General features: G+C 43.1%; 1 protein-coding gene across 3 annotated transcripts in view; it reads right to left on the bottom strand.

The window, feature by feature from the left end:
- Window positions 1-2,872: 2,872 nt before the first annotated feature.
- Window positions 2,873-24,733, bottom strand: part of ppef1 (protein phosphatase, EF-hand calcium binding domain 1) — a 108,938-nt gene continuing 87,077 nt past the window's right edge. For 2 of the 3 annotated variants that reach the window (XM_041211589.1, XM_041211591.1), the window contains 8 exons: window positions 22,733-22,882; window positions 21,144-21,575; window positions 18,951-19,136; window positions 18,681-18,823; window positions 16,005-16,111; window positions 10,820-10,983; window positions 7,858-7,942; window positions 2,873-3,216 (listed from right to left, as the gene is read on the bottom strand). In XM_041211589.1, the coding sequence (XP_041067523.1) occupies window positions 3,035-3,216; window positions 7,858-7,942; window positions 10,820-10,983; window positions 16,005-16,111; window positions 18,681-18,823; window positions 18,951-19,136; window positions 21,144-21,575; window positions 22,733-22,882 (1,449 nt within the window). In that variant the 3' untranslated portion in view covers window positions 2,873-3,034. Of the gene's footprint in view, window positions 3,217-5,471; window positions 5,501-7,857; window positions 7,943-10,819; window positions 10,984-16,004; window positions 16,112-18,680; window positions 18,824-18,950; window positions 19,137-21,143; window positions 21,576-22,732; window positions 22,883-24,733 lie in introns of all 3 variants that reach the window. The other variant, XM_041211590.1, reaches the window with a different exon arrangement.

Raw genomic sequence — 24,733 nt, 5'->3', positions numbered from 1 at the left:
AAATATTCTCACTGACCTGTAGCTTCTGTGTAATGGCCACAAACTAATTGTGGACTAGATTCATCATCATGCAACTGGTCTGTTCTCTAATCTTCCTTACATCAATCGTTGACTGATAACAAGTTTGCAGAATCATACGGCACAGAAGGAGGCCATTCAGCCCATCTTAATGCTAGATCTTTGAAAGAGTTAACCAATCAGCCCTACTACTCCCTTATCCCCATGTCCCTGCAAATGTTTTCACCAAGTATTTATCCAATTTCCTGCTGAAACCATGTCCATCGCTCTGTCAGGCAATTAATTCCAAATCCTAACCACTCATTGTTGAAAAAAGGTTTATCTTCTTTTTGCCTCTGGTTCTTTTGCCTTGATTCTGTGTCCTCTGATTATCGACCCTTCTGCCACTGGAGACAACTTCACCTTATTTACTCAATCAAAACTCTTCATGCTTTTGAACAGCTACCTCAAATCTTCCTTTAACCTTCCCTATTCTGTGGAGAATAACTGTGGCTGTCCCACTTAACTGACCTCCCAGATCCCTGCTACCATCCTGGTAAATCTCCTCTGCACCCTCTCTAAGACTTTGAGATCCTTCCTAAAGTTTGGATTCAGAACTGGCCGCAGTACTCCTGCTGATGCCTAACTGATACCTTTTAAAGGTTTAGCCTATGACTTCAGTATTTTATACCTTTGTTTACAAAGGATTCTGCATGTCTTTTAACAGCCTCCTCAACATACCCTGTTACTTTCATACACACAGGTTATATACAATAATGGAAGTTAAAGGTAAACCTCTCCAGATAGTGGGATAATGCTTTACCCAGTGAGGAATTCCATCAAGCCATGTAGAAATGCCCACATTTCTGCCCTCAGCCTGCTGCACTGTTCCCACTATCACTGCTTGTTTGTCGCTACAACCACACCAACCCCCTCCACCTCTCTGTCTCTCTATCTCTCCGCCCCCCCACACACACACCTTAAACCAGCTTATATTTCAGCTCTTTCCTGGACTCGAACTCAAGTTCTGTCGAAGGGTCATGAGGACTCGAAACGTCAACTCTTTTCTACTCCGCCGATGCTGCCAGACCTGCTGAGTTTTTCCAGGTAATTCTGTTTTTGTTTTGCACTGTTCCCAACGCAGGCTGGAGGAACAGCAGCTCAGCTTCAGACTAGGCACTTTTACAGCCTTCCAGACTCAACATCGAGTTCAACAACTTCAGAACTCTGGCCTCCAGTTTGATTTTTTTCCAGCGTCCCCACACAGCCCCCCGTGCCAGTCTGTATCTTGTTCCCACGTTTTTGCTTTCAGACAGCGCTGACCTTGTTTCCGCTATTAACACCTGCCTATTCTTTAATATTACCATTACTATGCCCTTTGGCTTGTGACCATGCATCTTTGACATTCACCTGTCCTCATCTACAGCCTATACCAGACCTTCCATTTTACTCCTTTCCATTTCTGACTCTAGATTCTATCCATCATCCAGACTACCTATTTCCACCTCTGGAATATCACCCATCTCCATCCCTCTGACTCAACCTATCTGTTGCTGAAACCCCCGTCTCTACATTTATTACATCCAGACTCGGATATTCCAATGCGCTTCCAGGCTGGCCTCCCATCTTCCACCCTCCATATACTTGAGATCATCCAAAACTCTGCTGCCCCTGTCCTTACTCGTATGCATCGCCTCTGTACTCACTGACCTAGAATGGCTTCCAGTGCGGCATACCTCGATTTGAACATTTTCACCCTTGGCTGGAATTCTCCAACCCGTCATGTCGGTGAGATATTCTGCTCCCGCTGATATGAACGGAGATTTCAATGGCTCACCGGCACCACAGTGGGTTGGGGAGGGGGCGGGATTTCTGGCCCTTGTTTTCAAATCCCTCCATGACCTTGCCCCACCTCCCTGACTCTACAAGCTTCTCCAGCCCCACAACCTTTCCTGAAATTTACATTCTTCCAGCTTTGGTCTCATGGCCCAGGAGTTGTCCTATGGCGAGAGGCTGATTGAACTGGGCCTACGTCCTCTGGAGCTTAGAATGAGAGGCGATCTCATTGTACTATACAAGATTCTGAAGGGGCTTGATAAGGTAAACACTTAGAGATTGGTTCCATTGGTCAGGGAATCTAAAACACAGGGACACAGTCTCGGGATAAGGGGCCGATCATTTAGGACTGAAATGAGGAAAAATTTCTTCAACCAAAGGGTTGTGAATCTTTGGAATTCTTTACCCCAGAGGGTGGAGGATGCTGTTGAGTAAAGCTGGGATAGACAGTTGCGGCTGTTGCCGTTAAATAAAGCTGGGATAGACAGATTTTTGTTCTCTCAGGGAATTAAGGGACATGGTGGGGATGGGCAGGAAAATGGAACTGAAGCCCAAGATCAGCCATGATTGTATTGAATGGTGTAGCAGGCTTGATGGGCTGTGTGGTCTATTCTTTCTTATGTTCTTGTGCACTGAGGATTTCCAATTTCCATTATCTCACCCTTGGTAGTGCCTTCAGCTATTGAGAATTCACTCCTTAAACCTCACCGCCTCTCCACCTCTCTCTCTCTCTTCTCCTTTCAGATGCAGCCAAAATCCTACCCTCTTTGAGCAAGCTTTCAGCTGTCTGCCCTAATAACGGTTCCTTCTTTGCCTCAATGTCAAAGGTTTTGGCCTCTTTGGGATGGTTTATTATGTTAATGGTACTCTACAAATACAAGCGCTCGTTGTTCGACATCCGCTCATCTCTTTGATATTTGTGAATACCACAAGTTGTTGAAACTCATCAACCACAAGCACATCTTCACAAGATGGTGACATATTCTCTCACTGCACAATATCAATGATCAGATATAGCAAAGCAGAATTAAAACAGACATTGGAACAAAATATCTTCATTTATTACACTAAAGTTATTTACATTTCATGCATATTAACATTAAAAAATTCTTACAGATGAATATTTATATATGAAACTGGACACAAACAAAGTACCACCTAGTGAATATTTACATTGTCTTTGCATTCACTGTTTATAAGGTTATTGATTATCCCTCTGTACTAAACGGAAAGCCTCCAGGAACTCGTTGAAATCTATGCTGCCGTCCTTGTTGAAGTCAATGCTGCGAGCTAAATCGTCAATACACTGATCGTCCATACTGATGTGTAGATGGGAACTGAACAGTCTCCAGGTCTGGCGGAATTCCTCAATGGAGATCATTCCTGATGGGAGAGGTTGGTGGCTGATCATTGGACATGGCAACTGTGTTTCTCTGCCTAATTTTAACATCACAGCTCTTCTCCAGTTAGACAATGACGCACCCTGCACGTACATGCCAGGTAACAAGGTGGACACTCCATTTGATGGGCCTTTCACAAGAGGTCTCAATAGCGGCACTAACCAGCACTCGCCACACCACGTTCCATGGGATTCTCCAGGTCAGCCCCCAGAGCTTTGAGGGAAGACAGGGGGAAAACTCAAATTGACGCATTGAGAGAATGCTCAATGAATCCGGGGTTTATCGGAAAATCCCTGAGGAGCATTGATGACGGGGTGGGTGGGCAGGGGGTTTTCTCCAGGATAATTCCTGAGGATCATGGGGGACAGGGCACTCATTGGCAGACTCCATGAGGAATCTGGGGGCTAGTGTTTTGTGTTAGATTTCCTATGGTTCTTTTGCCCAAATAGCTCTTTAAACCTGAAATGTGCCCAGAGGAGGGGCAGAGAATTCCTCTCTGATTTTAAAGATAGGTCCATATATAATTGCCCTGTCTTCTGATCCAGCCCCTTGAGCCTGGTTGCCCCATTCAATTAGATCATAGCTGATCTGTATCTTAACTCCATATAGCCACTTTGGTTCTGTAATCCTTAATATCTTTCCTTCACAAATATCTACGAACCTCAGTTTTAAAATTTTCAATTGATCCCCAGGCTCAGGTTTTTGGGGAGAGTTCCAGATTTTGACCCCGCTTTGTGTGATAAAGTGCTTCCTGAACATCACGCCCTGGCTCGAATTTTAATGTTCTGCCTCCTTGTTCTGGACTCCCCCTACCAGAGGAAATAGTTTCTCTCTATCCACCCTAGCAAACCCATTAATTATCTTAAACACCTCAAATATATCACCCATTAATCTTCGAAACTCAAGGGAATACAAGCCTAGTCTATGCAGCCTGTTCCTATAACTTAACCCTTACTGTCGTGGTATCATTCTGGTGAATCTAGCTCATTCCAGAGCTGTTTTCTCCTTCCCAAGCCCAGAATCGAATCCAGTTACTCCAGATGTGGAGGGATTATTGCAAACATAACACAACATCCGCCCCTTTGTATTCCAGCCCCTTTGACATAAAGGCCAATATTCCATTAAACTTTGGAATTATTTTTGATTCCCAAACTCTTATCCAATGTGACCCCATTTTAACATTTGAAAATTAATGTGACTCCAGACCCCAGCACAAACAAATCAGCAATAAAGCAGCATAGTAACATTCAGTATATAATTATTAACATTCACCTATTATAGATCAACAAAATATATAATATCAATATGAAAATCTGTATTTCAGTCTGCTTGGACAAAATGTTATTATATCATGTACTTGTGTAGGTTTCAGTCAGGCTTTCCACATCCCCCAGTGACAGAAGACTCAGTGAAGACCCTATCTTCCTGCTTCTTGGCCAAGGGTAGCTGCACATGACCTTTGCTGCACATTGCCCCCTATAAAGACGGCAGCTGTGCACTCGCCCCACTGCACATTGCCCCTATAAAGATGGCGGCTATTCGCCCAGGCCTATCCCCAGGAAAAGCCCCACAGCTGCCATCCCCACTCCATGCAAACGTGGGACCGGTAGCTTCTTATTCAGGGTTTGCAGCCTACACAAGATGTTTCTGAAGTCTCCCTGCCCACCCACCAGGCCCATCGCTCTCCTCTGCCATGCGTCAGAGAGAGACCGAAAGAGGAGCAGGGCAGGGTTGGATGCTGCCCAGGCTTTGGTGCCGGTGCAGGGTGCAGTGTTGGAGGAGGGAGAGCTTGCGAACCTATCCCCTGTTTCTGTGACCCAGGGGTGGCGAACCACAGTTTGGGAAGAGCTGATTTAGAAAGTACTCCAATTTAACTTTCTTAGGTCCAAAACAGAAGATCTCAAACCTCCCCACATTAAATGATTGCACAACGTTCAGCACCGTTCCCGACTCCTCAGATACTGATGAAGTCCATGTCCAAATGCAACAAGACGTGGACAATATCCAGACTTGGGCAGACAAGTGGCAAGTAACATTTGTGCCACACAAGTACCAGACAATGACCATCTCCAAAAAGAGTTCATCTAACTATCACCTCTTGACATTAGTGTTGCTGAATCCCCCACTATCAACATCCGGGGGGTTACCAGTGACCAGAAATTGGACTGGACTCACCATATAAATACTGTGGCTTCAAGAGCAGGTCACAGCTTAGGGATCCTGCAGCAAGTAACTCACCTCCTGACTCCCCAAAGCCTGTCCACCATCTACAAGACACAAGTCAGGAGTGTGATGGAACACTCTCCACTTGCCTGGATGAGTGCAGCTCCCACAACACTCAAGAAGCTTGACACCATCCAGAATAAAGCAGCCCACTTAATTGGCACCACATCCACAAACATTCACTCCCCCCACCAGCAACGCACAGTAGCAGCAGTGTGTACCATCGACAAGATGCACTGCAGCAAGTCACAAAGCCTCCTTAGTCAGCACCTTCCAAACCCATGACCACCACCATCTAGAAGGACAAGGGCAGCAGACACATGGGAACCACCACCTGGAATTTCCTCTCCAAGCCACTCACCATCCTGACTTGGAAATATATTGCCATTCCTTCACTGTCGCTGGGTCAAAATCCTGGAACTCCCTCCCTAACAGGGTTTACCTACACCATATGGACTGCAGCGGTTCAAGGAGGCAGCTCATCACCACCTTCTCAGGGGCAATTAGAGATGGGCAATAAATACTGGTCTGGCCAGCGACGCTCACATCCCATGAATGAAAAAAAAATTCCATCTGCAATTTTTTTTTCACTCACATCAATGAACACAGCTCATACCTATACCATTTACTGTGGGGCCTAACTAATTTAGTGGCTAGGCAAAGTAACAGTACATTAAACAGCGACAGAGGCTTTTAATGCCAATGAATATGTTGAATGGTAAAACAAGAAGTGAATTGTTGCAGCTCTACAGCATAGATTTCACAGCAATTATTGAATTGAAATATCTTCTCACAGAAACTGAACATAAAGTTTTCAACCGTGATGCTAAACTCTAATCTGCACATGCTCCTACACAGCAGCTGTTTCATTGTTTTAGCTCCATGAAAGTGAACCTGGTTTGACTATTCCTCATTAAGCACTTTAAGCAAACTCCTGAGCTTTAACCCAGCCAGCAGGCCAGGATTGCAATCAAATCCACCGCCTGTTTACACATTAACAAACTGCCTGTTTTACACACTGACCAAGCTTACAAAAAGTCTGATTCACACAATGAAAAGTGTTACAAGCCCGTTCGGGGACCGTTAACATTTAAAGAGAAATCTCAACACCCCGAGATTAACCAACAAGATTACCCCACAGGATTTCACATTTTTAGGCAAATATAAACTTTATTGTAAAGGAGTTAAACAAAGCAAGCAAGCTTGAGGGGACTTTGACAATCACTGACTGGATACCAGGTCTGACTGACAGGCAGATCTTGTTCCAGGAGGTTGCAGGTGTCTGTCAACATGGCAACAAGAGTTTGAGGCACTGCTGTTCGGACATGTCAAGGAATCTCAGCCACTGCCTGTACCCCCTATGTTGTGGGCAGAGCTTCCCACAAGCTGCCACTCTCTCCTCTCTGCATTGTGCCCTTGCCTTTGCTTTCAATGGCAAGTTTCAGGAAACCAGGAAACATGTGGATGAGCTGATAATCAGAAAGTCAATTAAAATATCGTTCCTATTGAGCGATTAATAAATGTCAACAGGCCACCCTCTGCCAAGGGGGTTGCACACCTGGGGGAATTTTATACAGGCAATGGGCATCTTGGGTGCCAGCAGGAGAGCTGGCAAGAGATCTGTGTTCCTCCTGCTAGGAAGGTCTGTTAATAATGGCCATTTGAGAGGCTGAGGAGTCACCAGTGGGCCTTTCCCCAGGATCGAGACCACTTCCCCACCCCCACAACCCAGGGGATGGAAGTCCTGCCTGTGAAAACCTACTGGCCAATCAGAGGCCAGCAGCTCTTTCACTCAGCAGCGCCACTGGGGTGGCTGCTGCCGGAATGACACCTGACACCCGCCTGAGGCACGGGCCTTTGTTGGATCCCCTGACTGAAGTGAGTGATGACTGGAGGAGTTTCAAGGGGTGAGGAGTTGAAGGGAGTGGGGTGGTGGGGGGTGGGTGATCAGCAGCAAGAGCATTAGAGAGAGAGAATCGCCAGGAAAAACCCTCACCATGAAAGATGGTTCTAGGGTTAAAAGTTGCCAAGCTGGAAAAGGAAGAATAGAAGTAAACTCTTGGGAGTGAAGAATCTCTTTGCACTAGTTCCTGCAGAATAGCTTGTCTACTTAAGGGACAATATAAAGTATACCTGTGAAGTGAGATTTTTGGTTATGTTATAAGTAAAAGAGGAAAATTCTGTTCAGTAAAATATAAGTTGCCAACAAAAATAGTGTTTAGTCAACATTGCTCCTCATTTGCTTGTTACAGTAAAAGTCTTTAAATGTGAAATCATGTTGTATCATCCTTTCAGCTATTAAATAAAGATTGAGTTTCTTGTTGAAAATTATTGTCCTATACAGGGATCGTATCAAAATCCATGTAAAAGATGAACTGATAGAAATAGTATTTATATTTACCTGAGTGATCCTTATCAATCATTCCAAAAATGATCTCCAGGTCTGCCCGATGCCTATACAAGGTTTCAATCAAGTTTGGTTGAACCTGTGTATCAAAGTCACCAATTAGTAAGTACAATTACACATCATTCTTTTGACTGTGCACTATTGGTATTGCCGTTATAACATTAGTTAAAGTAGAATAGTAAATGGTTAATAAGTCTTATGACACAGTGGATAGTGTCCCTGCTTCTAAGTCAGAAGCTCTGGGTTCAAGTTCCACTCTAGGACTCGATAGCCATGGAAGGTGTGTTCATAATGTGGCCAAACAAGTTGGTCATCAAGCTGTCGATCCTTCCAGTGTGCCTGTGGTAAGATTGAGAGTCTCCTGGTCAGTCATGCTTGATATGGAGTGGCGTCCCTCAAGCTATCGTCCCTGGCAACAGGCTTGTGACCTGTTCTAGGAAAAGCTAGCCCTGGAAACAGACGTGAGTGTGTGCTTTATCTGCCTCATCGATCACTAGGTGTGGGAAGAGGAAAGAAATGCTTAACAGTGAAACACTGCCTTAGAGGTCTTCCATTTACACAGTGATGAACTCTCGGTGCTTTCAATCTGCACTCCATTATTACTGCTAATGTTTTCTAACCTTTATAAATTCACGTCTCAATTGTATTCATGTCAATATCTATCCCTCAATCAACGTATGAATTAGGAGCAGGAGTAGGCCACTTGGCCCCTCGAGCCTGCTCTGCCATTCAATAAGATCATGGCCGATCAATTATAACCTCAACTCCACATTCCCACCTACCCCCGATAACCTTTCGCCCCCTTGTTAATCAAGAATCCATCTAGCTCTGCCTTAAAAATATTTAAAGTCTCTGCTTCCACCACCTTTTGAGGAAGAGAATTCCAAAGACTGACAACCCTCTGAGAAAAAGAAATTCTCCTCATCTCTGTCTTAAATGAGCGACCCCTTATTTTTAAAGAGTGACCTCTAGCTCTAGATTCTCCCACAAGCGGAAACATCCTTTCCACATCCACCCTGTCAAGATTCCTCAGGAGCTTAAAGGTTTCAATCAAGTAATCACTAAAACAGATTATCTGGCCATTACCACATGGTTGTTTGTTGGAGCTTGCTGTGTACAAATTGGCTGCTGCATTTTTTACATTACAACAATGACTACATTTCAAAAGGGGCTGTAAAGCACTATGGTGGTGAATGCTGCTATATAAATGCAAGGCTTTCTCTGTTTCTTTGCATTGGCTACTGTTAGCTAGTGGTCTAGTTTGTTTTTTAAACTTAAGAAATATTTGATTTTTTGTAAGGCCTGAAACAGAAACTATTAAACTTAAGGCTGTCTCTCTGTGGATATTTTGTCCTTTTGATACTTACAGTTTTGAGAAATGGGGTTCGGACTTGTGTCTATGCTGACAGATGTGGCTAGCCTAACATGCTGAGAAACAGATTATGTATCACCCCCTTCTGATGTAAGCTCCATTTTAATCAGTCAATTAACAAAGTCACAGGGCTATGGGGAAAGACCGGGAGAGTAGGGCTAATTGGATAGCTCTTTCAAAGAGCCAGCCACAGACACGATGGACCGAATGGTCTCTTTCGGCGCGGTAAGTCTCCATGGTTCTATTCGAACAAGGAGACATGTAAAGCACCCTCTGATCAATTCTGATGCCTTGGGCTGTATTTTACATGCCCCTGCCTGGTCTGTTTTGGGTGGGGGGCATGTAAAATAGGGCATGTGCCCACCCCACCACCTTCCTGCCTACCCCCGAGCTCACCCCCATAATACAGGGGTCGGGCAGGCGCCAAAATCCAAATAAGTAGCCAAGGGTCAGTTAGGCTTAATATCAACCCAACTGACCCTGATAACATGCTGCCCACACACCATAAAATGTTTGGCGTGAGCAGCCTGGCAGGAGCGGGCAACCCAATTTTTTTTTTAAGTTTTTCAAAGGGCGGGAAGGAAGGGGAATTCACTCTTGGGGGCTACCCTTTACCAACCGTAGGGTGGTCCCGCTAAGGTCAAACACGCCTTCCTTCTTACCATAAATAGCCTTAAACACCCCCCTCCACCCCGCCTCTGCCCAGCCCCATCTCTGACCTGCCCAAACCCTCCATGCCCATGACCCCAGACTTTCCCGGGAATCCATGGTCCTTCTTCCTTCTTCTCCTGCAGTCCCCGGCAGAGGCTACTGACACCCTCTTGGCGCTGCTGGGACTGATGGAGCCGTTGGCCAACTGGATTGGTCCTGCAGCTCCAGAGGGTGGGACTGCCTCCCCAGTGAAAGGTGGAAGCCCCACCTAGCCCTTCTTTAGTCCACCCTAAAGAAGCAGCACATTATAGCTGTGGGGCGAGTCGGTGTGAAGCATGTCGGCTTTGCTTCTGAGGGGGTTGGGCAGGGGTGAGTCATTTGCCACAACCCCCCCCACCCCATATTATTCAGTCCCTTGTGCTATACGTCCCTGGTTCCAGCTCCTCAAAACCATCAGCACCCCTGAGAAAGGAAAATTAAAAACCCAGGCCACTTAGGGTGGAGGAGACTGAAAAATTCCACTGCCACCCAGCTAGCCCAGGAGTTCTGGCAGTACATACCATTTGTAAACAGTGATGTCTGCCCTATAGTTACAGGATTAGAAAGACTTGGTTTTGTAATAACTTTGGGTCTAAGTTCTGATTCAGTCTGATGTGTAGGTTCACTGCCAATAAGCAAGAGCTTTCTGGGACTCTGAACCAACACTAGATATACATGATTTCATCCTTGTTCAGACATATGTTGAAATCACTGTGAATGATAACAAATCTAAGGCTAGGGCCCATAGCACAATTTCCATAACACTCACCAAGATTAAAAAAGAATAGAGCAGTTCAGGGTAAATTACAATATTTATTTATGTGGTGTGCAAAGTGGAGATTTATTTTGATTATTGCAGTCAGATTTCTATAAGGCTATTGGGAATTTTTTTACCTCTTTCATTGGCTGCTCAATATGAAGGTCTTCAAAGCTCGAGAGGTATTCCACATTACCTTCGGCAGTGACCCGTACCAGTCTAGAGCGTAGGGTCCTCCAGGGGAGGTGTAAATGTAGCACCGATTCCACAGCCAAAGCCCACTGACTAGTCGAAATCTTTCCTGCAAAATCACATAGGAAGAAAATAAGTCCTAGATTGTCTTTAAAGTCATATTTTATTGTTACTTTGTAGCTTTTCACATGTTTGACCACACCATCCACTATCCAACATTGCCCCTCCTTTGTCCAGTTGGATGGTACTGCAGTTGCCTAGTTCCATTTCTATCTCTCTGATCTTAGCAAGAGGATCATCATCAATGGTTTCTCTTCCTGATCCACAATGTTACCTCTGGTGTCTCCCTATCCTTGGCCCCCTCCCATTTCTCATCTACAAGCTCAACAACATCATCTGAAGACATATCAGTTTCCACATGTACATTGATAACACTTAACTTCCTGACCACCACCTCTTTCAATCCTTCCCCATCTCTGATTGGTCATGCTGCTTTTCTGACATTCAGCACTGGATGTGCAGAAATTGCTTCAAAATGGGAAGACCAAAGTCATTGTTTCTGGTCCCCACTCCAAACTCCGTTCTTCTACTACTGACTCCATCCTTCTCCCTGATGAAAACTTGAAGCTGAACCAGGCTGTTTGCAACCTTGGTGCTCTATTTTACCTTGAGCTAAGTTTCCAATTGTATATCTACTTCACCAAGATTGCCTACTTCTGCCTCTGCGCCATTGCCTGTCTCTGTCCGCCTCAGCTTATTTGCAGATGAAACTCTTAACTCTGCCTTTGTTACATTCAGCTTTAACTATTCCAATGTTCTCCTGGTTGGCTTCCCATCTTCTACCTTCTATAAGCTTGAGCTCATCTAAAACTCTAGAACAACATCAGGGTGTTGACCTTTTAACACAGTCTTTGAACCAGCCTGTTCAGGCTTTAACTCATGACTTCCATTTTCTTCCATGTCTGCATGTTTTTAATGTCTGTGAAGAAAGCATCCACCAGCCAAACATCTGAATTGCCATTATCCTGAGTAAATTCAGGATCATGTTTATCTTTAAGCGTGCTTTCATGATTTAAACCTTCAGTGTTCTTTTCCAGGAGATGCAAGTTTACTCTGCCCCCTTTTGTGCAACAAGTTCATTCTTGTTTAGTAAAATCTTTTTTAGCTGCTTTAAGAATTGCGTTAAGGTTATGTCAATGATCAGCCAAAAATTTTGATACTCCTTCTTAGTCAATTCACAAGTTCTTTTAAATTCTTTTTGTTTTTCATGTATCCATTCAGTATGATCTTTGTCTTTCCTTTTCTAGCAAGAATGATGATTTAGTCATTCTGAAGTTTTAATTTACATTCAAGCACACATATCCTTCCTCACAGCTCTATGGTATCATTATTGTTCCTAGCTGGGCCGTTCTGTTTCAAAGCAGTTTTTTCCTTTGTTTCATCATTATATTTGATTACTGTTATTATCTGCTCACTGACGCCTTCTTCACGCTTTGCCTGAATGTTTAATTCAGATAACTTCACCACATCTCCAACTGCCGCTATATCAGTCTGATGCTTCAACATCCTTTTAACATTAGCGGCTTGAGCGTCTGACTCTTTGGAAACATCTTTCGATGGGACATTGATTTCCACAGCAATGTTAAGAAAGTCATTGATTTTTGTGTGTCACTGAATTTCTCTTGTACATTTTCAGTTTTAACAAATTCACTTTTCCGAAACCACTGGAGATGGCAAGACCTATCCCCAGTCAAGTCATTTCCTAATAGAAAATCAACATCTTTAATAAGGTAACTTAGGCGCAATCCCCACACAATAGAATAGGTAACTAAATCATACTATAAGTTAAGGTTACATAACGGAACAAGTAAACAATTTCCATCAATACCCTGTATAGCATGCTATATTTAGCAAACATTCTGCATCAATGTCTGGGCTGACCTTGTATCTCTAAAAATAATGACCAAATTGCCCATTTTACTGGACAAAAATAGGGTCATTTCACCTTTAAACAGTGAACTTCCTTAAGGTTCTATGCTCCGATCTACTCCAAAAAATCTACTACATTCGAAGCTACTAATTTGTCATAAGCTTCACCCACTGGTATAACATTTTCTGAAAAAATACTTTGCAATCCTATAAAAGCTACAGGTTTATTTTTTAATTTCCAACAGTCGTCTTTTATTTGTCCTCTCATGACCAAAATAACAGGTTGGTCCCTTGACGCATAGTTATCTCAAAACATTTTTTATTAGTCTGAGGAGTATCTTTATTTTCATTTTTGCTATTTTCCTCACTATAACCAGAGTTCCATTCACTTTTAAACCTCTAATCTCTCAGTTTCTGTGGAAGTTCAAAACAATGGTCTGATAGGAACATGCTTATAAGACGATTTGTAATCATCAACCATTATTGCAGCTTCCCTTATCTTATAAATTTTATGGTCAACCAGGTGGGACCTTATTCCCAAAGGGAAACTATTTTTAAATTCTACTATTAGCATTACTTGTCTAAGATGTTCAAAATCTTGTTCAATTTTCATGGACCTTCATACACTACCTATCAAATGCCATGGCCTTTTCTATAGCAAATTCCACAAACATCTGATTTTGTTTCATTCTTAAATAGCTAAATTTCTGCCTGTAAGCCACCAGCACTAACTCATAGACATTGAGAACAGCTGCCTTCACTCTATCATAGTCAACAGACTATTTGTCTGAATGGTGTGATAACACTTCTAAAGCCTTCCCCACAAACATGCTCTGAAATAAAGCCATCCAAATTACTTTGGGCCATTGCAGCTTCACAGCATTTTTTTCAAATGACACAAACTATGGTTCAATTCCTTCCTCACTGAATTGGGGTGCAACGTGAATATTCCTTGCCAAGTCAAAACCAAGAGTTAAATCAGAGTCATTGCCAATTTTTTCTGCACCCACTGTTCACGTAACCAAAGCCTTTGTCGAGTTCAAATTTCCTTCCTACTTTGTTTCATTCTAGTTTCTCTTTTTGTCTCTTTCTTCCTCATTGAAACTCAAGGTTTTTCTGTTCTGGAACTCCAAATCAAGTTTTCACATTTCTTTTATTCTCCTTTCCCTTTGCAGTTCAAGTTTTCTTTTCATTTCTGAGTCCAATTCAAAACATTTTATTTGAAATTGAATTTTAGCTAACTCAATTTGAGTGCTATCAAGATTAAGCTTTTCCTCCTCAAAGTTCAAGTGTTGAGCCAATAATACTTCAGATATCTCTGCCTTTTCAGCCCCTACTTTCATCAAATCTACAATTTTAACTCCTCTGCCACTGCCTTCAAATTAACCTTTGTTAACTGTTACAAGGCATTCATAAATCTCTCTCCCTAGAAATGTCTTAGCATTGAACATAGCCATGCTATTTTTCTATTCAGTGAAAAGTTAACTGTGAGATCTCATTTGTTCGAATTCTGGAAACTTTCAGTGTACACTTTTTATGGCCTCTGGATTCATATCCTGGATGAGCCCCCAATTTGTCCCAATCCCTGCAGAGACTGATCGCTTTTAAAAAGAGATATGAATTTCCCCTTGACTGATGCAAAGGAATCATCTGACAAGATTTCATGTTTTAAGACTTCCACTGTAAACAAACAAACTAAAACCAACATTGACTAAACATTAAGATAAAAGCAAAATACTGCAGATGCTGGAAATCTGAAACAAAAACAGAAAATACTGGAAAAGCTCAGCAGGTCCAACAGCATCCATGGAGAGAGAAACAGAGTTAGCGTTTCAAGTCTGTATGACCCTACTTCAGAAACAATATGCCCTAATAACTTAACACAACTGAAAATTCCACGCCACGTTTATACATTGCAATGCACTCTCAGTAGAAATGCTGTCTTGCATTAAAGTCCCCAAGTTCCTCCTGGCTTTAACAGGGTCTCTTCTCCCTGCCCCACCAGGGTGAATCTCCCAGTGACCTTTTAAATAAATTCCCCTTCACTCAACCTTTTGAAGAGAATCACCTGGACTTCCAACAGCAAGGCACTTCTGACAAACCGGTGGCCTTTAGATCTTCACAAGCTTAATTTCTTTGAATAAGAGTTCCATCCTCACCAGCATTCTGCTTGGTGGTCAACCCAAACAGTCTTTTTTTCCCTCTCCCTGACATAGCAGCACCTATTGTGGCTCTTCCTTCCCAAATCTCTCTGTCTGACTGACTCTGAGAGTCTGTTGGTCTATGCACTGCCTCCTCCTTTGTGTCCCAGTTATTAAAACCTGCACCTTACTTTCAATAAGTTTCGATTGAGTTTCTGTCTCCATAACAAGCAGATCACATGGGCTCATCTCCACGCAGATTTCACAGGATGTCACATCCCCCTCTCCAAACTACCCCATTTTACCTTGAATTAAAGGATACAGTTGAAAACATAATCAATTTGTTCAAGTCCTGCATCCTTAACACAACTCTTCAGTACTACTGCCAGGATGTTGTCAGGGATGTCGCAGTATCCAGTGCTTCAGCCATTTCTTGATATCACAGAGTGAATGAAATCGGCTGAAGAGTAGCATCTGTGATGCTGGGGATCTCCGGAGGAGACCGAGATAGATCACCCACTTGGTACCTCTGGCTGAAGGTGATTGCAAATGCTTTGAAAATCATTAATTAGCTGAGAAGTTTGTTGGGACTTCTTGTGGCTCTTTTTACAGAAGGGTTAGCTCATTATGATGGATAACATATCAAATGTCATAGATAAGGTGAACACAGAAAATTAGTTCAAAACCAGTAGGATGAGACAATTACATTTAAATTAGAGAAAAGTACATTTTGAAACACACATTAGGTAAACATCTTTGACCAAAGGTTGATAAATGTTTGGAATAATCCAGCAGGTAGAGCAGTAGAATTTAAGGGTTTAATGGAGCTGGTTGCTTTGTTATGTAAAAATCAGGAAATTATTAAATTAGTAAAATATTAAAAAGGTATGTGACAATGTACATCTCCCACAATAGCATCTAATCAAATTATATAATGGCACCTCAAATATGTAAGGGGTAATATATTTTCAGAGTATGTGCAAATGTATATGTAAATGTACACTTCACAGAAACCAATAGAAAAGTACACAATGGCATCTTTTCTTTCTGAGTTCTTTACCTGTGTGATCTTTATCATATTGCTTGAAGGCATCAATAACTTCAGATTTGTGCGCATAAAACTTTTCACGCAAGGACTTCAGGGCAGAAGCTTCAACCACACTCACTCTTGACATGAAAAAGAACAGAATTAATGTGTAAAGAAACCAACTGTTTAGAAAGTAAGAAAAAATGAATAGTAAGATTGCACTGCAAGATCCCACACATCTTAAGTTTGTAATAGACTGTAACAATTCAAATGACTGAAAGTAAACTTCAAACTTAACCACAGCTGGATACATCTGTTCAAGGATAATATTCCAAGTGAGACCAAAGCCTTTACAATAGGGACACCAGCCTGTTATTCTGCAAGCTTGGGAAAGGAATTTCTAAGAAAGCTTTCCAAGTGGCAGAGCAACATGCCAGGCAGGACCCGAGAAAGATTAGAGAGAGGTCAGGGTCTTAAGCACCATAACAGGGGTAAGATTGAAGGATGCTTCTGAGGAAATGGAGAAGTATCCAGGCAAAATGGTTTGACAGGAAACGGGCCTGCAAAGTCGAGAAAATTCCCGGCTTCAGCTTCCTGCCTCGAAAGCGAAAATCCAGCCCTGTGATTCTATGTTAGCTCCAAGCTCACCCAGCTAGTTAACTTGTCAAAAGTGTGGTGCCCATTATTTCAATACTTCAGCCATTTACACTTTAACAATCCACCTGCCATCCATGAGTTTCCATCAAGAGAACTGCAACTGAACTCAGTCTGGATTCTCTGGGTTACCAGATGGGCCCCTCTCTACCTACAGGTTAGAGAGGAGGAGGAGTGCCTCTCTCAGAAAGTGCATTCCAGATCCTAACCACTTGATTGAACCTGTCTCCACCACACTCTCAGGCAGTGCATTCCAGACCCTAACCACTCAATTGATCCTGTCTCCACCACACTCTCAGGCAGTGCATTCCAGACCCTAACCACTCGATTGATCCTGTCTCCACCACAATCTTAGGCAGTGCATTCCAGATCCTAACCACTTAATGTGTGTAAAGGTTTCCCCTCAAGTCACCTTTGGATCTTTTACCAATTGCCTTCAATCTGTATCCTCTGGTTCTCGATCCTTCCGCCAATGGGAACAGTTTCTCCCAATCTACTCTGTCCAGACCACTCATGATTTTGAATACTTCTATCAAATCTCCTCTCAACTTTCTCTTCTCCCAGGAGAACAGTCCCAGCTTTGTCAGCCTTTCAACGCAACAGAAGTTCCTCATCCCTGGAACCATCCTCGTGGATCCTTTCTGCATGCCCTCTAACGCCATCTCATCTTTCCTAAAATGTGGCGTCCAAAGCTGAATGCAAAACTCCAACTGAAGGCAAACCAGAGTTCTACAGAAATTTAACATAATCTTTAGCTCTTGTACTCTATGTCCCTATTGATTAAACCCTGGATACTGTATGCTTTATTAAGCACTTTCTCAACCTCTCTGCCACCTTCAACAATTTGTGCACATTTACCCCATTATCTGAAGGGGGTGCGGACGGGTGCATGGACAGGGCAGAGGGCCTCCTCATTGGGCTGCTCCATGTCCTGGCCAAAGTGGCCATTAACAAGTCCAGACAGCAGGCGTTTGAGAGGGCTGTTCGCTGTCTACCTCCCTTCCATGATTATGTCCATGCCCGGGTGTCCCTGGAGAGGGAGCAAGTGGTGTCTGCTGTATGCTTGAGATGTCTGCTGAGATCGGTGAGCACCACAGGGGCTGGACTGCATCAGCCCTGCAAACGTCATTTTAATTTGATAAGTTTCCAGTACAGTTTTAGCCAAAGTACCTCTTTAAAGGAGTTGAACATGAGTTAATGTTTTTATTTGTTTAGTGTTTATTCAAAAATGGTGTATAGTCCCAGATGTCTCTGTTTCTGCACCCGCTTTAGAACTGTAACCAAAATGAATCACTTCACACTTCTCAGCATTAAATTTCATCTGCAACGTGTCCATCCATTCCACCAACTTTCTCTTGAAGTCTTTTCTGGTACAGGCACGATGGGCCCTTTCTGTGCTGGAAACTTTCTATGCTTCTATCATTATCGTCCTCACAGTTCACAATGCACCTGAGCTTTGTATCCTCTGCAAATGTTGAAATTGTGCCCTTACACCTGGGTCTAGGGTCATTAATATAGATCTAGAAAAACAAGTATTCTAACACTGATCCCCTGGGAAACCAACTATAAACCTTCCTCCAATCTGAAAACCAACCATTCACCACTACTCTCTGTTTCCTGTCGCTCGGCCAATTTTGTATCCATGTTGCTTCTGTCGCTTTTATTCCAAGGACTTCAACTTTACTGACAAACCTGTTGTGTGACAGTGTATCAAACAGCTTTTGGAAGTCCATGTACCCCACATGAGCTGCATTACCCTCAACCCTCCTTTCTGGTAGCTGATCAAAAAAACAGTGAACAATCTGACACGACCTATCAAGGTGAGTGAGTTCAATTTTTAGATGGTCTATCCTACCGACTTCATTGTCTACCTTAGCCACTGCTCAATACACGACACATCCCAATTTAGCTCCCTACATTTCAGATTAATAATCTTCCAGCAGAATTCTGACAACATTGGCCTGAAATGTTAACTCTGTTTCTCACCCCACAGATGTCCCCTGACCAGTGGCGTACTTCCAGGGAATAATGAGTCTGTTTCTGGACCGTACTCACCTCTGCTGAAGAGTCAGCTTCCTTGTACATTTACTAACTCGATACTGAACAAAGCGAGGCACTAGGTCAGGGCCAAGTTTGACATAAGCCCCTCGATTACTGCCCTCCTCATAGTAATTTGAGGCAGAGAAAATGGTGATAACCTACAAGAACATAATAAGAAAAATATTTCATTCAGCTCCCTGCAATTTCAGTCACGAGTTAGCACACTGGCAATGTAATAAAGGTTGCTTTGCAAGCCAGGGAGAGGATGTAAGATCACTATTATACCTTTCCATTATGGCACAGTTCATATCCCTCCTGTTTACATTCATGTGATCTTATCAGCAGCTTTAAATTGTATTTCTTCAGCATCCACTCCGTCACATCTTGACCAAAATAACAGCCCCCCCCTCGGAAGCTGTTTGGGATACAGCCAGTTAAATTTCGAGGGTCACTCCACAGAATGTCCACAATCTAGAAAAAGATAACTGACCAAATAAACGTTCATTCCCACAGTTCTAATGATAATAAATCAGAAGATACCTGTGTCAACAACCATTGCATTCACTACTGATCTTCCAGTTTATAACCATGATAGACCAAGAAGCACAAGAAGTTTAGTTTGGTGATAAGATTATTTTAGTACATTTGTCTTATTGGCTAACATAATCTGACTGATGCAAAAATAAAAACAGCTGTGCCTCTCCCCTTCTGTATGCACTTGCTTCTCTCCCATTCTGTAATTCTCTCTGTCTCTCTCTCAATATTTTGATTTAGTGTTGGTATTATTATTCATCATCTATACCTTACTGCCCAGATACCAATGTCCTAGATTCCTCCATCACCATTCCTGGGTATGTCCTGTTTGGCCAGCAGGGCAGAGGTGGCAGCAGAGATATTCAGTCAGAAGGGAGTTGCCCTGGGAGTTCTTAACATTGAATCTGAATCCCATGAAGTCTCACGGCATCAGGTCAAACATGGGCAAGGAAGCCTCCTGCTGATAACCACGTACCGCCCTCCCTCAGCTGATGAATCAGTGCTCCTCCATGCTGAACATCACTTGGAGGAAGCACTGAAGGTGGCAAGGGCGCAGAATGTACTCTGGGTGGGAGACTTCAATGTCCATCACCAAGAGTGGCTCGGTAGCACCATTACTGACCGAGCTGACCAAGTCCTAAAGGACGTAGCTGCTAGACTGGGTCTGCAGCAGGTGGTGAGGGAACCAACAAGTGGGAAAAATATACTTGACCTCATCCTCACAAAGACCTTGTGGGGATGGTCTTCACACCTCCATTGCGTTGTGTGGCACTACCACCATGCTAAGTGAGATAGATTTCAAACAGATCTAAAAACCAAAGGCTGGGCATCAATGAGGTGCTGTGGGCCATCAGCAACAGCTGAATTGTACTCAACCACAAACCGTAACCTCGTGGCCTGGCTTATCCCCCATGCTACCATTACCATCAAGCCAGGGAATCAACCTTGGTTCAGTGAGGAGTGGAGGAGGGCATACCTAAAAATTAGCTATCAACCTGGTGAAGCTAGAACACATGCATGCTAAACAATGGAAACAATACATGATAAAGCTAAGCGATCCCACAATCAAAGGATCAGATCTCCTGCTACATGCAGTCGTCAATGGTGGTGGAAAATTAAACAACTCACTGGAGGGGGAGGCTCCACAAATATCCCCATCCTCAATGATGGGGGAGCCCAGCAGAGCAGTGTAAAAGATAAGACTGAAACATTTGAGATCATCTTCAGCCAGAAGTGCCAGGTGGATGATCCATCTCAGCCTCTTCTGGAGGATCACAGATTCCAAATTTCACACAATTTGATTCACTCCACATGATATCAGGGAATAGCTGAAGGCACTGGATTCTGTAACAGCTGTGGGACCTAATAAAAATCAGCAATGGCACTGAAGATTTGTTCTCCAGAACTTGCCGCGTCCCTAGCCAAGCTATTCCAGTACAGCTATAACACTGGCATCTACGCAGCTATGTGGAAAATTGCCCAGATATAGGACAGGACGTCCTTCATGCTTCATTGACTATGAGAACATGTTCAATTGTGTTTATCACCGAAAGTTAATAGATGTGTTGTGGAAATGTGACATTGATAGTAAAGGTGTGAGATTTATCTAGGACTTGTACTGGGACCAAATAGTGAGTATCAGGCGAGAAGATGGACAATCAGACATGTTTAAAGGAAGAGTATGATTAGGCTGTGGACTGTCACCAAAATTATTCAATCCGTACACAGAACAAATATCCAGAGAATTAGACATAATTTCAGGGTAAAAATTGGGGGAAAGAACATAACAAACTGGCGGTATGCTTGATAAACAGTGCAGGGAAGGATATATTGATAGAGTGAGCTGAAGATGGTTGAGGGGGTCTCTTATGGAATTTAAACAATGGCATAACCAGTTGGGCCAAATATATACACTGCAATTCTATATGGTGTCCCCGTATTCACCTGCTTCCACTCCATCTCATCCCTCAATGGCTCTTTAGGAAATGCCACTTGACAGTCCAGGCAAGACACTTCAAGGATGGTAGCGGAGTCATGCGCATTGTTCTGTGTGCCCTCATCCTTTTTACTGCCTAACAACAGATCCTGACAGCATTTTGAATCATTTGAGAGCATTTCTTTCTCGCTCGTGTAATGTTGGCCACCATTCAACTTGCTGCCACTTGACACTGAGGAAGATGGTTCTGATCCAAGCCTCAGTCTTTGGAAGGCGTAATGATCAATCTTTGAGTTGCTGGGCATTTTCAGAAGACTTTCTTGGACAATCCCATTCCTGTCCAGCATTTCTGAAGCTTGTGCCTTGAAGCCCAACTTCCCTTGGCTTTTCTCATTCGAATTTTCCGAACTTCTGGCTTGTGGCCTGAGTGCCGACTTAAACTGCAAAAGAATGAGCAATTCTTAATCCTGTGGCAATCTGGTTAATGTTCAGGTCGAAACGGAATTGGATAAATATCTGAGAACAGAAATGTGTGTGTGTATGGGGAAAGAGTAGGAAGACTAATTGAACAGATCTTGCAAAGGGCTAACACAGGCAGGATGGCCTGAATAGCTCCTATGTTGGATCATTCTATAGCTTTACAATTTACTGTCTCAAAACTTCACTTTGGCACAAGATTCAATGAATATTTTCGTCAGACCCTCCTTGATTACATCAAAATAAAACATTAGCCCACAATTGCAAGTCAAAAATATTTTTGCTCTAAAGGTTAGTTCTCATCAAATTGAAAATGATAAATCACACAAACTGGTGTGAGTCTATGACATATTTTTTTAATGATTCTATCAATCTTCTACTGAAAGGTAAGCCTAGGGGAACCGCTGGAAAGCCACACTTCCCCAGCTGTGTATTCAGCTAGCAGACAGATGTTCAGAACTCACCAGCTCTGGATTGGTTCCCAGGCTAGTTCATTAAAATCAATGAAGATGTTCTAGTTGACATATAGACCCTGCCCATTAACTAAATGCAGCTTCTGGGTGGGAGAGAGGTGGCAGATCTGAGGCAGTCAGTTTGATGGGGGATTCTGAAGCAAAAACCTATGCCAATTACTAGGTTACAAAAACAAAGGGAATACCCAGCTGCCAGTCAGTATCTTGTTCTCATGTTTTGCTCTCAGACAGCACTGACCTTTATTCTGCTATTCACACCTACTCTGGACCAATGCTTTGTTTCTTTGCTGCTACCATTCCCACTCCCTTTGCTTTTTGTTCCATGACATTTTTGTCACTTAATCTCCCCCACCTGCTAACCTACCTCTGACCTTCCTTTTGGTTCTACCTGACCCTCCCCCTTCTTTTAAACCTAAAACCCATCACATTTCTACCTCCCTTTAGTTCTGAAAAACAGTCATATTGGACTTGAAACGTTAACTCTGTTCCTCTCACCATAGATGCTGCCAGACCTGCTGAGTTTTTCCAGCACTTTCTGTTCTTATGTGAGAGGGGGTACCTTGAATTGGAATTGTACTGACTGGAACACAGAGAACAATGACCTCCAATTGAATAGAGATTGTATTTGAAACAACATTTCCTCTTACCCTGTGTCTGTCTATTGAAGCTAGAAAATCCAGGTCAGTTGTGTCTGAGATCCCTCCATGGACAACCAGCACCTTCGAATCAATTATTGTAGCTAATGGCAGCCAACTGAACACATCTTGTATAAGGTGAAGGATCTTTTTCCCGTGTAACTATGCAAGGGAACAACGTGAGCCTTGAGCAACAAACTGAGGTACATTTGATTTTTAAAGGCATTTTATTTCTACAGATTGGTTCAGCACAAACATTGTGAAACTGAGATCTCTCTTGGTGGAGGCTGGTGAAGAGGGGGTCAGCAATGGTCTGAGGCAGTTTACCCGAGGGTGGGAAGAAATGTCAGACACAAAGTCCTCCCCAGTCCGCCTGCGCACCCTGTGATGACTGGCTCCTAGTGGTAGTAGTGGAGGTCTGGCAACACCTAAAGGCCTCACTGCCATGGTTAGTGAATGAGGTAGGGATACTGACCAGATCATAAAAATGTCTGGTAAAAGACATAGTATTCCCGACAGAAACAAACAGGAAAGGGAAAGAGAGAGCATCCCCTTCATTGTCTTGTAGCAGACCACCTAAACCCCACCTCTCCCCACCCACCCCCACCCCCATGCTGCAGGATTAGAATGATCTAGAAATTAGATTGTGTAGTGACAGCTTTTCAGGCTCAAAACGTCTGTATCAGGTATATGCTAGGTATAGGCCCATAATACCCACCTGGAGATAATACCAGGCCCAGTGTCTAAACAAATCAAGAGCCCAATGCCAAACATCAGACCCATTGCCAGGATTGGTTGCTGCCTAACAGTGTGTGGCCCACGTGTGACCTGTGTGTGGTCCAGCTGCGGTCCATGTGTGACCCATGTATGACCTGTGTGTGAACCATGCGACTTGTGTATGGTCCATATGTGACCCATGTGTAGTCTGAGTGTGACCTGTATATGGTCCATGTGTGACCTGTGTGTGGTCCGTGTGTGGTCCATGTGTTAGATTGTGAAGACAGGTTATGTAAACTTTTTCCCTCTCCACAGATGCTACCTGATCTGCTGGGTATTTCCAGCACTTTTGTTTGCTTTTAATACATAAACCTGTGCTGTCTTTCCTTGTGCTCAGAAAGCCAAGAGGTTTAAAATTTAATTGAGGTTTTTAAAATGATGAAAGCATTCATGGTGTAGATAGAGAGCAACTGGAGAAGTCCAGCACCAAAGGGGCACAATCTTAAATTTAAAGTCAAGCCCGTTCACACAAAGGGGAGTGTAAATCTGGAATTCTGCCCCACGTAAAGACTGCGGATGATGGGACACTTGGAATTTTCAATACGGAGACCTTTAAGCCTGGACAAGGACAAAAATAAAGGAAAAGAAAGATTTACATTTCTATAACGCCTTTCACAACCACCAGACATCTCAAAGATGCTACAGCCAATCAAATACCTTTGAAGTGTAGTCACTGTTGGAATATAGGAAATGTGGCAGCTAATTTGTGCACAGCAACTCCCAACAAACAGTAATATGATAATGACCTGATGATCTGTTTTTGTGATATTGGTTGAGAAATGAACATTGGCCAGTACACCGGGGAGAACTCCCCTGTATTAATGTCTTGTCAGCTCGATTGTTAATGTCAATTCTATTGTTAAAGTTTGTTAATGTGGGTGTAAATCAGGAGGTGGAAGGGAGAGAGGAACTTGGTGAAATTACAATCACTAGGGAAGTAATACTGAGCAAACTGATGGAGCTGTGGACTGACAAGTCCCCGGGTCCTGATGGACTTCATCCTAGGGTCTTATAAGATGTGGCTAATTAGGTAGTAGATGCATTGATGTTAATCCCTAGATTCTGGAAAAGTTCCATCAGACTGGAAAGTAGCAAATATAACCCCTCTATTCAAGAAGGAATGGAGGCAGAAAACAAGCAACTATAGGCCAGTTAACTTGCCATCTGTCATGGGGAAGCTGTTAGAGTAAATCATTAAAGAGGTTATAGCTGGGCACTTAGAGAAACTCAAGGTAA

This window comes from Carcharodon carcharias, chromosome 18 (assembly GCF_017639515.1).
Source record: "Carcharodon carcharias isolate sCarCar2 chromosome 18, sCarCar2.pri, whole genome shotgun sequence".
Taxonomy (NCBI): Eukaryota; Metazoa; Chordata; class Chondrichthyes; order Lamniformes; family Lamnidae; genus Carcharodon; species Carcharodon carcharias.
This window is presented reverse-complemented; position numbering and strand designations above follow the sequence as displayed.